General features: G+C 48.1%; 1 protein-coding gene across 1 annotated transcript; it reads right to left on the bottom strand.

The window, feature by feature from the left end:
• Positions 1 to 6,493: 6,493 nt before the first annotated feature.
• LOC123121931 (beta-glucosidase 30) lies at positions 6,494 to 10,685 on the bottom strand. The gene is made up of 8 exons (XM_044542028.1): positions 10,453 to 10,685; positions 10,296 to 10,362; positions 9,795 to 9,853; positions 9,069 to 9,144; positions 8,892 to 8,969; positions 8,730 to 8,817; positions 7,078 to 7,911; positions 6,494 to 6,949 (listed from the first exon to the last, which is right to left on the bottom strand). Exons 1-8 carry the CDS (start codon positions 10,609 to 10,611, stop codon positions 6,784 to 6,786), a joined length of 1,527 nt encoding a protein of 508 aa, XP_044397963.1. The 5' UTR covers positions 10,612 to 10,685; the 3' UTR covers positions 6,494 to 6,783.
• Between the last annotated feature and the right edge of the window lie 2,399 nt (positions 10,686 to 13,084).

Genomic DNA, 13,084 nt, shown 5'->3' with positions numbered 1-13,084 from the left:
TGTGCCATCAGTAAAAATTGCACGTCCACGGGGTAGACCGATAGTTGCACATCCACTGCTAGACAGTTGCACATCAACTGCTAGTCAGTTGCACAAAACAGGGACTAAATTGCACACACAAAATCGTCGAAACATATCCATGCGGGGTCTATTTTCAAAAAGCACGTCGCGAGCGTTTCAACGGTGAAAACAGATCTTAATTTCGTTGAGCGGTTTGAAAGTTATGCATTTTTTTTTAAATTTGAAAATTCAAATTGAGTACGTTCACACCTGTTCACGTGATTGCTTTTCAATTATTATTGTTTTTCCTGTTCACAAATGTTCACACTTGTTCACTTTTGTTAATACAAAACAGGGAGGACAAACTATTCCCATTTATAGATTAGGGAGACCCAATACTTCCTTTTTGGGTCGGCCACTTTGAAGCGCTACTGGGCCAACGGCCATCCGCTAGACCTGTCCTTCTTTTGCTCGCCTTTTTTCTCTATCTCTTGTTAAATTCTCGTGCGTTGCTCCGATGACTGCAGCACCTCTAGACAGACGAACCAAAGTCCGTGCGCTTCAAGCAACGAAATCCAATGACAACTTTACATCTCTTTCAAGCGACAAGTTATGCAATTCACTTGAATAAACCCGAATGATTAAGGACATACAAAAAGGCAACACTCAACAAAACATTTCCTGAAGTAACGACATCGAACACCATCCCAAGACCATTGAGAGCATCAAATGGGCGTGCATTGCCACACATTTCATGTTTTCAGTACACATTTTGTCTACGAGACCTGTCCGCTCACACTTTCCTCCCCCATCATGCATCCGACGGATTCAACGTAACTCCAAATACGCGTGCAAAGCTGGGTGAAACACAAGTCCAATTCTGCAAGACGAAGAAATACAAAAAAAAGCAAGTGAGCACCAGGCCTAATAGAGTTGCATATAGGGAAAAAAAAACTCGGCACAGAAGGACGACGCCCCCAGCGACGTCAAACAGAGCACGAACACAAACCTGAGGTCCTACAATAAACCAACGGGGAGCCGAACGCCGGCGACGCCGAGTAGGCTCGAAGCCGCCGACGCCCGGTAAGCTCAAAGAAGCCCCTGCAAAACGAAGCGAGAGGAAGGCCAATGTGCACCACGTCCGACGAACGGCACAAAACAACGCACAAGCCAACAGAGAAGTCCAACGGGTGTTTGAGGAGCCAGATTTGGTGACTGCACCAGTAGATGCTCTTACACTACGATATCTTTGTAGTGTGTCAGGGTTCGGTGTAGAAGATGGCCTCCAAGCCTAAGGGAGATTAAGGAAGAATGATCCTTTGAGTCTATGAGAGATCTCTGCGTTGTGAGAAGTAGATAGCATTTTGGGGAAGACCAGAGGAAAAACCATGAGCTTCCACATGTTGATTACATCTGAAACGACCATAGGTAGGCGAATGCTATCTTCACATTAGAGGTTCAGTAGTAGTAGTTCGAAGTAAAGTTTTATCAGAGTGACTTAGGCCATCATAGGCGTAATTTAAAAATGTTGCAGAATTTGAAAAATATAATATAGTATAAATGTTGCTGCAGAATTTTAAAAAATTGATACCTTTCAAAACAAATGTTGTCGACATGAAAAAATGTTCCTGTGTTACATAAAAATGTATGTGAAATTTATGAAAAAAGTTTATACAACGTGAAAAATTATGTAGTATAAAAAAGGTTTTTGTACCCTTAAAAATGTATGTGACATTTCAAAGGAATATTCTCGCATTTCAAAATAATGTTTGTGATATCTAAACAAATGTTTATACGATGTAATATAAATGTTCGTGTAGTTTAATCTTTTTATTAAAATTCAAAAATGTCAACGTGTTAGCCGGTAGGCTGTTCAGCCACGTCCGGGCCGAGCCGAGCATCATGAGGGGCACGTAGCGCACCGCCACACACTTGTTGCCGCCGGAAGCATAGAAGTAAATGAGTCCATCAACTCCATGAGCAAAAGCTGAGTGTAGAACATCGACCTATTGTACCTTAATCGTCGTCGGATAAATCTGCAATGTGATAAGTTGCAGCCATATTAGGTCAATAAATTGAATGTACCACCAAGTCACATCATACGAGTATAGTAATCCTACTTGTACATGCAATCTGGCTGGAGGAAAACTCTAAGTTCAATTTTGCGTAAAGCTGAATTTTCCCCTATTATAAAAGAAATTATACTACCACTACAAAATAGCATATGATTGAGATGGTACCCCCAACTCAATCTATTCCCAAAGTTTATTTAAAACCCAATGATTAAATTAAGGTGATGAGATATCCCGACATTTCCACTTCTAGATGCTCAAGATGCCTCTAACTGGAGACACTGCTAATCGATTAGGTTGACACTCTGTAGAAGTTGCGCATTTTTTCCCACAAGACTCGACCACCTCCTTGATCAGAAGATCAAAACATAGTCTTTCGAAAGTATCCCCCCTTAACCCACGGATAGGCCGGTACACCTATATATTCTACATATGCTAGCCTATCCTGGAAGAGGTTACACTAACTACTCAACTAAGCCAGAGCCAATAATGATGTGTGGCTGCGCACGTAAGCTTCTAGACATGAAAACACGTTTGATCCCTTTGATCCTAAGCGGACGGACCACTAGTGTGCACTCCCACGGATTCCCCATGAATGCTCCCACTGTACTTCGCCACCATTCAGACCAGTTCCGCCCAGATTGTTCTTTAAATTATCTTGGTCCTATTGCTACATTGTCTCTCATACTTTATGATGAATCACTCCCCAATCCACGTCTACTTTAGCGAAGCAATATGATTAAACGGTGGTGACAATGTTGTAAGGTTCAGACCTACTTTAATGAATTACTGGGTGTAAAGCATAGAGATCCAGCATAAATTCCTACTCCATCCATTCCTTTATGTAAGGTGTATTATTTTTGGCACGGTGACCAAGACACATAACTATGCACATATTAGGATGAAATTAACCTTGTCTAAATCATTGATTAGCGGCAACTAAATCATTTATGCTAGGAAAGTAAGAGATGCACACAATCAGGAGAGAGATACTTTCCTTTTTCTCTTTACAAGAAGAGATGCATGCAATCAGGGGAGAGATACTTTTCTTTATTTGAAGGGCTCACGAAGAAATTACGAAGAATTAGAAGAAATGCACCTTACGTTGTGGAATTTTATCAAAAATCAAACACACCTTATATAAAGGAACAGAGGGAGTACCATGCAATCCTATCACAAAGGGCTAAGTGCATATAAACAACATAGGTAATAAAAGTATGATCAAGATGTAAACTTGCCTTGATACTGGTGGTTCAACTCTAGAGAATGATAGTATTCAGCTTCGCACTCCAGACAATCTATCGCCAAAGTAAATAAACACACATAAGCAATCATTTAGAGAACCAAAATAATATGCAACATGAAAAGATTCAGAAAACCCAAATGAAAATCCAACACACTTAACTACCACAAAAAATTTCTAAGTGCAAAGGCAACGTGTGAAATAGGGTTCAAAATTTGTGATGTGAACTAAAGTCTATATATGGCATAGGAGTAAAATTTATCATGGTTAGAACCTAATTGTGGTAAAATATCGTGACATCCGTTCGAGTCATAGGATTTGGCTAGGGTGACAAAGTGCAAAAAGAATTAATTCAAACAAAGCTACGGTTTAGGAGGTATGGCCAAGTGGGGTTTGAATTTGAATCTGAAACAAATTCAAATTTGAAATTAACAAAATTTGCTAAGATAGTTTCACTGGATAGACCTAATCTAATATGCGCTGTTGATCTACGATCTAACAGACGAGAGGCGGGCGGTGGCTTACAGCGTGCCAACGGCATCGGCGGCGAAGAAGATGACGGCAAGGTGGCTCGGCGTCGAACGGGGCGGCGGCTCCGGCGTTGGGGAAGTAGATGGCGAGGTCGAGCGTGACGCGGGCGTTCGGTTGGTGGTGGCGCGGGGCGTCGGCGGTGTCGGGACGGGCGGCGGCGCTCCGGTGCTCCGGCGGGGCTCGAGGTCGTCGGGGCGTCGTCTCCGGCGTGACCTACGCGGCAAAAAGGTGTCAAAATGGTGCGCCTCGATGAGATAAGAAGGTTGACGAAGAAAATGAGGGCTCGGGTGTGCCACTGGCGACGGAAACGACGACGAAGAACTTCGGTTCCGGCGATATGCAAAGCAGCGAGGCGGCGGCTACGAGTGGCGTGAGGAGAAGCGAGACGGCGAGAAGAACAGAGGGGATTCGAGGGCATTTATAGGCGATGCTAGGAGCGCTGCGGATAAGCCTCATCCGCGAGGCTGCGGGCGGCGCACGCGGCGTCCCCACTGTGCCCTAAGCGGGAGGTTGGGGATGATAAGGGCATCTACAACCGGAGCGCTGAGACGGGACGCCAGGGTCAAAATCCCATCCGTTACGTCTTATTCCCAGCCAAATCCCGCTCATTTGTTAGCGCCGCAGCAAAATTAGGCGTCGAGCGCTCCAGCCTTTTCGCTTGACGTTTCTGTTCATTTTTAACTCGTGGAGCGCCTGTTATTTGCGACTTGTGTTGGAGGTGTAGACTCTAGCACAGACGCTTAGCCTAAAATCCTTACCATAAGCGCCTATTTAAGCGTCTCCCATTGGAGATGCCCTAAGGTGGGGGCGGGTGCCACCTGTTGGCGAGTGCGGGCGAGCGAGGGAGGCAGCGGTCGGTCGACGCTAAAGAAATTTGGGCGGGAGCAGGCCTTGGGCCGAATGGCCAATGGGCTGGCTGGCGTGCTCCTCGGCCGAACGCAGTTTCGGTCCAGACACTGCGTGTGTGTGTGTTTTTACAGAAAACATTTTGAGGCCCAAAACAACTCCAAACGAATTTATAAAAATACTACAATAATTTCTAAAATCACTAGTGATAATATAGAGCGCACTGAACATTAATTCCAGCACAGAAAATTTTGAAAGTATTTTTCTAATGCAATAAATGCACTTTTTACCAATAAAATTATTTATCAAATAAACTTCTAAAACTCCAAATAAGATTCTAATAATTTTTCGAACTCTTTAATATTTGAGGAAGTCATTTTATCCTTTCTCTTTTATTTTTCTTGAGTGTAAAAATATTATAATATTTCAGAAAAAACCGAAATGCAATAAAACATGAGATACAAATGATGATTCTACTAACATCCAAATTTAATAAAAATTGGGATGTTACAAATTGAGCAGTTGTACATTCTAGAAATCGCTCCCAGGCTCCCGCGTATCGCTCCCTCCAGGGACATCAGGGGGCCAATCCCAACGCCCCGGCCGCGGCCCCTCCCCTCTCCTCCACCTCGCCGTTCCCAGAGACGTGCGTCGGCTAAGTTCGGGCGCCGCCAGTGATGGGGACGGCAGGGATCTAGGCTGCAGCCTCGCGGTCTGGAGGGACCGGCGGCGCGAGACCGCCCTTCGGTCTTCGTCTTTACCGGTGGTTCGGCGCTACTCTGGCGGCTTCGTGGGGAGGGCGGATCTCAGGAGGGGATGTGGCCATGGTTGACTGGTCGGCGTCGCCTCCTGTCAGATCTGATCTGTCCGATGCCGCTGGCGATGGTGGCCATCTCCTTCGCCGGGGGTGGTCGGCCTGAGGCTGGATGGTCAGATCTCGAGATCCGCCATCTAGTTTCGGCTGCGAGTCGAGAAGACATAGTTGCCGGTGAAAACCGAGCCGATGGCAGGCGATGGCGGCATTCTGCGTCGTTACCTTGATGAAGGCATCGCCGTGTAACTACTGTCGGCCCACTCGTGCTGCTCCGGGGGAAACCCTAGGATCTGGTCTTCCAGATCGGACGATGGCGATACTGCGGTGTCGTTTTCTCTCTTGGGAGCAACGTCTGTGGAGCAGAGCTGGAAGACAGAGGCAGGAGGTGGAGTGGCTTCGTCTTGCACGAAGCTTTCGGTGGAGATGTCAAGTCATGCCTGGCCGACAGGTGCTATGCTGTGTCATGCCTGGTCGGCAGGTGCTACGCATGACAGATCTTCCAGAACCTTCACATCTGGACGAACGAGCGTGGGGCGGTGGCGTCGACGGATGAACGGACTGGCAAGGATGATGCGGATCTCTCTCCTGAAGATGGGTCAGCGGTTCGATGATGATGGCGGCGTCTAAAGCATATGCATGTGATGTACACTTTAGGTCTGCTGCACCGGCTGTGGGTTCCGATATGTTATGTGGATGGATCGGAGACGGAACCTGTTTTAGATGTGGGGAGTGAGAGCACTCACATCATCGAGTTTTGTAGATGTGAGTGGTGGCTTCGGGTGGCTTGATGTATGTTTTTGTTAGACCTATGTTGAATAATAAATAAAGATGGCCGTATGCATCGATTGATGCAGAGGCCGTGGGACTTAACCTACTTTTCCAAAAAAGAAAAACATTATAGAAATCAAGTGTAATTTGATCGGAGGCTTTAGAAAACAACTACAGGTCTACGAATACTTCTCAAACTGACTTGGGAAGAACAACACATCCTCAACCTCAAGTTTTATTCCTTCGCACGATCGACGGCCAAATGCAGCAAACGCTTATTCAACAGCCATGACTCACGCTCAACATCCCCCGCATAAATAAAAATAAAATAAAATAATAGACACTCCACATGTCCAAGTACTACTAGTTACTGTAGTTAATAACGGCGGTATCACCGCAACTCATAGTCTCAAACTCACAAACCATGCATGCTTGCAGCATATGCAGATGCTAAACCCGAACGCCCCCCAGAGATGAGACCAGGCCTGCGCATGCAGATGGATCATGGATCATTTCTTGAGGAATCTGCCCATCCATTTGCTGGAGTCCTTGGGGTAGCGCTTGAGCGTGTTGCGGTCGATGTAGATGAGGCCGAAGCGGTCCTTGTACCCGTCCCCCCACTCGAAGCAGTCCATGAACGTCCACGAGAAGTAGCCCCTTATGTTCACCTTGTGCCTGGAGAAATTTGCCGAGATTTGCATGCAGAAGGTTAGTTCAGCTAGCTAGCTAGCTAGCTAGCAAATTAAGGAGGACGAAACGAGCGATAAGTACATGGCTGCAGGGAAGTTGAATGAATTACGTACTTGATTGCGAGGTTGAGGAAGAGGAGGTGCTTGTAGTGGTAGTTGATCCTGGCGGGGTCCTTGAGCGCCTCCTTGATGGGCAGCGTGCTGTTGTTCCCCTCGTCGATGCCGTTCTCCATGACGAAGATGGCCGGGTTGTTGTACTTGCGCTTGGCGTAGAGCATGAGCTCGAGGATGCCCGGCGGGTACACGAAGAGGAACTCGGTGTAGGCCTGCGGGCCGAGGGGCTTGCCGTTGCGGAAGCCGGTGACGTTGGAGCGGTTGTCGGCGTCGTAGGAGCCGAGGAGGGCGTTGGCCGGGGGCGTGGCGATGGCGTAGTAGGTGGTGTAGTAGTTGAGGCCAAAGAAGTCGTGCGACCCCTTGAGCATCGCCTTCTGCTCCCGGGTGAAGCTCGGCAGCCGGGCGCCGAGCCAGCTCTTCATGGACGCCGGGTAGTCGCCGTGCACGATGGGGTCCATGAACCACCCCAGCATGAACTCCACCCGGCGCTTGGCGGCGTCCTTGTCGGCGGTGGAGTTGCTGTAGGGGAGGTACCAGTGGCACACCAGCGTGATGCCGATCTCGCCGCCCTGCGCCTTCTGGTACTTTCGCCGGTACAGCTGGACGGCGGCGGCGTGGGCCAGCAGGATGTTGTGCGTCACGATGTAGGGCTCCCGGGCCGAGTCGCCGGCGCCGCAGGACTTGGAGACGTGCGGCGAGCACCGCCCCGGCGCGAACACGCCGGTGGCGTAGCCGTAGGTGCTGTACGTCCACGGCTCGTTGAACGTCGTCCAGTTCTTCACGCGGTCGCCGAACTCGTTGAAGCACACGTCCGTGAAGTCCACGTAGTCCTTCCTGCGCCATGCATGCATCATCCGTTCTTGGATTAATAAAATTCAATTGATTCGATCATGCATGGCCCATCTTCACTGCACGTTACGCTCACGGCGAAATTGTTAATGTTAGCAGGATTAGACGTTCAGGCCTCGTTTGACTCAACACGAATCTGAACCAGCAGGGATGGTTACCGCCCTGCAGCAGCGTTTACCGGCCGGGAAGCTGTTTTTTTCTGCACAGATTTTCTTGTAGTCAATTGTGTGGTAAGTGGTTACTACTCGCTCCGTGTAAAGTAAGACGTTTTTTTTTTACACTACACTAGTGTCGAAAAACATACTATATTATGAGTATCATTTATCGAAACAAATGTGTGGTTACCAAGCGGTCAATGCATGAGTGCATGCCACAAAGCTCCGAATTATGACAGGGATCGTATGGCTACGTGCATCGTAGTGATGCATAGGCCAGTTGTGTTTCAACTTTCTTTTTGAAAAACTATATGAATAGAGATCTTGTCTGGTATGGCCCTCTGATAAAAACGAGTGCATTTAGTAGCCAAAATCTTGATTTGTAAAACAGTAACTGAATACTCCCTACATCTCAAAATAAGTGACTCAATTTTACACTAACTTTTGACGGAGGGAGTACTATTTAGCTCGTCACTGGAATTTGATTAGAAACTCAGGGTTTCTGTCATTCTGTAGACTAGTTATTGGTAGATTGTTTTTTTTTTTTTTTGCGGGAAGGAACTGTTTATAAAGTTGACTGATGTTATGGCACACGTCACTGAAACTGTGTGTAGGGCAAACGAGATGTCCTGTGACTGCGTCACTTACACAATCTTTTCACTGAGGAAGCCACCGTATTTGTCCTCTAGCCCCAGGGGTGTGTCCCAGTGGTGCAGTGTGACATATGGCTTCAACCCTACCATGTGGAAGCAACAGTTATTTTCTTCGTGAAAAATATGTAGCCAATAGGACAGAGAGATAAAAAAGCACCTTTAGCTATGACCTCGTTGATAAGGCTATTGTAAAATGCAATCCCGTGGCTGTTAACTCCTCCACTCAGAGAACCAGCTGCGAGTAGTAAGGCAGAGAGAAAGATGATACATTGATGAGTTGCCTGAGGAAAAACATAATTAGAGAAGTGCTATTCTCTCGCAATCTGTCACGTACTTGGCAGTATCCTGCTCCACGCGATAGAGAACCTGAAGGCATCCATGTTCATGTCCACCACCAACTTCAGATCCTCCTGCAATCACGGATCGAAGCCAAGTTAATTAATTTCGAAAATGAATGGCGAAGGATCTACGGTACTGCCACATGAGAGTATTTAACCAAAAACTACCACATTTCACGGAAACGTGACAGAAAACTACCACTTTACGATTTTGTGCGAAAAACTACCACTTTTGTTCTAATCCGTGGCAAAAAACTACCAAGTCTCGAAACCGGTCGCTTCGCCCGCGCTAAGCACCAAACTGATCAGCCAGTCCCACGTTTCAGGTGCCACGGTGGCCAACCGATGCCCGCCGCGCGTTAACGGCGCGTCCGCGGTCGGAAACGGCGGCTGTCAGTTTGCGTTCAATACACCAAAACGTGGGACCGCCCATTTGATGCTGATCCTCTGACGACGCCGTTTCCGACCGCGGACGCGCCGTTAACGCGCGGCGGGCGTCGCTTGGCCACCGTGGCAACTGAAACATGGGACCGGCTGGTTAGTTTGGTGCTTGGCGCGGGCCAAGCGACCGGTTTCGAGATTTGATAGTTTTTTGCCACGGATTAAGACAAAAGTGGTAGTTTTCCGCATAAAATTATAAAGTGGTGGTTTTCTGTCACGTTTCCGTAAAATATGGTAGTTTTTGATTAAATACTCGCCACATGAAGATGACAGTAGCTCACCTTGTAGCGATGGTAAAAATCTAGCGCTACGTCTCCATTGCCACCGTCTGCGATCTTGCCTGCAGGGCAAGTGGGCAACATACAGCTTTGTTTTTAGCTTTTCATTAACTGATAATCTCAAGCTTAAAGTGGATGTATATGTCTTCGGAGAAGAGGCTACTACCTCTCTCTTAGTTTACAGGGCGTGTGTGTACTCCTAGGTCGTCAATTTGACCAACCTAATACAAGTCATATGTTACAAAAATATACCAACATAAACTTTGGAGTTTCTATTTTTAAAAGGTACAATTTTTGTGTGATATAGTTTATATTAGGATGATAACATTGGCAACCTAGGTATATGCATAGGACTTGTAAACTGAAACGGAGGTAGTATTTGAGCCTAGCACTGCTTCCATGGACATGCCTTAGTTTATCAGTGTATAGATGCAAGCACATGAACTACTGTATATGGGAGGAAGCCACATTATTTAGTGTAGATCGAGCGGGCAGAGTGTGTACCTGGAGTATGGGCGAACTTGTCCCACACCGTCGGTCCCCGGCCACCTTCCTTGACGGCGCCTTCGTACTGCACGCAAGCCACCACAGAATCATGCAAGTGTCCGGCAACAAGCCAAGCCATTGATGATGAGTACGTGGTAATAATGCATGCTCGGACCTGGTAGGCTGCGGAGCCGGTGCCGAAGACGAACCCCTTGGGGAAGCTGTGCCTGCTGAACGGCGCCTTCACCGGCGTAGCCGGATGGGCACCGCCGCCGCTGGACGCAAGGGCCAGGAGGGCGAGGAGGAGAGCGGGGAGAACCTGGCGCTTACCCATTAATTCTCCCTGCTGCCTCCCACCCGTTGGACACTGCGGCCAATGGGATGAATGGTTGCCTATGGCTATGTGCTGCGCGCACCCTCCGTTATATAGGGAGCTGGCCCGAGTCGTCCATGGCTTGGCTCGCTCTACAGAGAAAATCGTCCTCGTAACCCGGATACGGCGGGAGCGGGTCCGGCTCACAGCTGGAGGCAATCACCGTCCGACTCGGGCCAATAGTGGCACACGTGAGCGTCGTGCACCTCGAGATGGATTTTTATTCTTTTTTCTCGAAGCGGAGTGGACCTCGATCGTGGTGAGGAGTTGATGGGCTCATGGCAGTTGGTTGGACGGATCTGATCTGATGAGGGGATAGAATCATCAATCAATCACATGCGATGCGGTGATCGCAGCACAGCTCAGCGATCGGTGATCGATGTTTTCGAACAGCGTCTTTGCCGTTTCGGGTGGGCGGTTTGTGTTGCCGCGATCGGCCGGGGATCCAGATTTGCCACGGCGAAGTGGACAGGACGGGACCAGATCGAGCCGATAGGGAGACATCCGTGCATGGCCTGACGGGCGGGCAACTTGGCAGCTTAACTGAGGAGAGAAATGTCGAAGCAAAGGCAGAGAAGGAAGGGGAAAAACTGCCGTAAGAGCATCTTCGTGCACAAAAGTTTCGCGCCCTAAAATAGTTTTAACGCGCCACTGTAGCACATTTAGCATGTCGGACCCAACATTGCTTTACCATATGCCAAAAAATGCGCGCCCAAAAAAGCACGCAGTGTAAATTGTGAATCGCGCAATCCGGCGCCTCAAATTTGCAGCATGTGATAGCGTTTTTCAGCACGCCCAACCCTTTTTTGCGTGCGCATTATTTTATAGCTTCTGCTGGAGCTGTCCGACGCCCAAAAACCCTAGATTTTAATGTGCGGAGCAGTTTTTGGGCGTCTGTTGGAAATACTCTAAATAAGCAGATGGTTGAGTTGGCACGCGCTCCGGTCAAGACGGTGACGGTTGATAGGCACGGGCAACAAGAGGAAGGGATTGTAAATGGCGACGGTGCATCTGCTCACGGTGATCCGATAGGATAGACGGAGCGCGACGCGCAGCGGGCCACTTCGGGCTTGGCTCCTTCCAATCATTCCTTCTTTCACATGCCTGTGTAGCATCGCCTTGACGCGGATCGCTCCGCCACGTCCATATGCTAGATCTAGAAGTGGTAGCTTCACTTGGAATAATTTCTTCGGTTTATGGAATTCTCTCCTTCTTTCACTCCTACAAATCGAACGTAAAATTTGTTTTCCAAAAATTACAATCCTCCAAAATTCATGTAAAATCCATTTGAACCAAGGCGCATGCAGCCCCAACTCCAGTGACAGTACCAGTGTTAGGTTTTCCATCTTTTACTCGGATGATGAAAGAGGAGGCACCGGGGTGAAACTAGAGTCAATGCAAGTGGTGGGTGTAGCGGGCCACGCCAGGGCAACTGATGGTAGTCCCATGTGGAAGAGGAGATCGGATAGGGGAGGAAGGGGGTAGGATATAGGGGGGAATGAGAGAGGATGGTAAAGAACAAGATCAGGGCACTAACAGCTACAATATCTTCTTTTTTTTCAAACTCGGCCCCTAAAGATCTCGATTTCATTAAAACGGAAGGTGGTTGTCCGGTTAATTAACGAAAACTCGGACTAAAACCGTTACAACAACCCGCACATGGCAGAACCGGCCGACCTGGCCACCCATACGGAGAAACACAAACGCCGTAGAGAAGAACCACAAACAGCAACAATATCAAGGAGGTACGATTTTGGCTATCTCCAGTCAGGTGCTAACTGTCTGAATCTTACTAATACGATCACTTCTGATGTCGTATCGTTTACAACCAATGAACACAATCATATTAAACCGGAGTTTCGATCGGGAGAGCAAAGACAAATGCGGATGCAAGCCCTGTTTAAAATCTTCGACTGCTAATATATTGTACTCCTACATAGACTACTTTATTGTAGAAAACATTCATAGGAGAGTATTAACAAATAGTGTCCGGTGGAATTAAAACCAAACGTGGCGAGCAGCATCAAGATTAGTAGGAGTAGCTAAGTTGGTGCACAGAACACAACTGAAGTTTACTCTTTTTAGCAGGGCTCGTAGCTAGAGTAGTTCATTCCACGCCGAACACACACACACACACACACACACACACACACACACACACACATACGCCAGCTACAAACGAAAGATACAGGACCCCAGGAAGAGGAAGGTGCCGCTAGCTCACGGCAAACTGATCTGCAGGAAGCCACAGGAACCAACACCGTCTCCTGCCTCACACGCCCTCCAAGCAGTGGAACGAAGACGCGCCATCGATCCGCGTCTTGTGAAGTCGATCGCGTGCGTGGTCCAGCCCAGCCGTCCCGATAAGGAGTTGCAAATGGTGATAGACTTTGCCCCATCGAACGCGACGCGCGGCGGGCCAGCTCGCCTTTGG

Source organism: Triticum aestivum, chromosome 5D, assembly GCF_018294505.1.
Source record: "Triticum aestivum cultivar Chinese Spring chromosome 5D, IWGSC CS RefSeq v2.1, whole genome shotgun sequence".
NCBI lineage: Eukaryota > Viridiplantae > Streptophyta > Magnoliopsida > Poales > Poaceae > Triticum > Triticum aestivum.
This window is presented reverse-complemented; position numbering and strand designations above follow the sequence as displayed.

Excerpts from the sequence above, each read along its gene's own strand:
- LOC123121931 (XM_044542028.1), bottom strand. The coding sequence starts at position 10,611 with ATGGGTAAGCGCCAGGTTCTCCCCGCTCTCCTCCTCGCCCTCCTGGCC. Across the intron at positions 7,912-8,729 it reads TTCCTCAGTGAAAAGATTGT|GAAGGACTACGTGGACTTCA; the intron begins GTAAGTGACGCA and ends TGCATGGCGCAG. Across the intron at positions 6,950-7,077 it reads TTCCTCAACCTCGCAATCAA|GCACAAGGTGAACATAAGGG; the intron begins GTACGTAATTCA and ends AAATTTCTCCAG.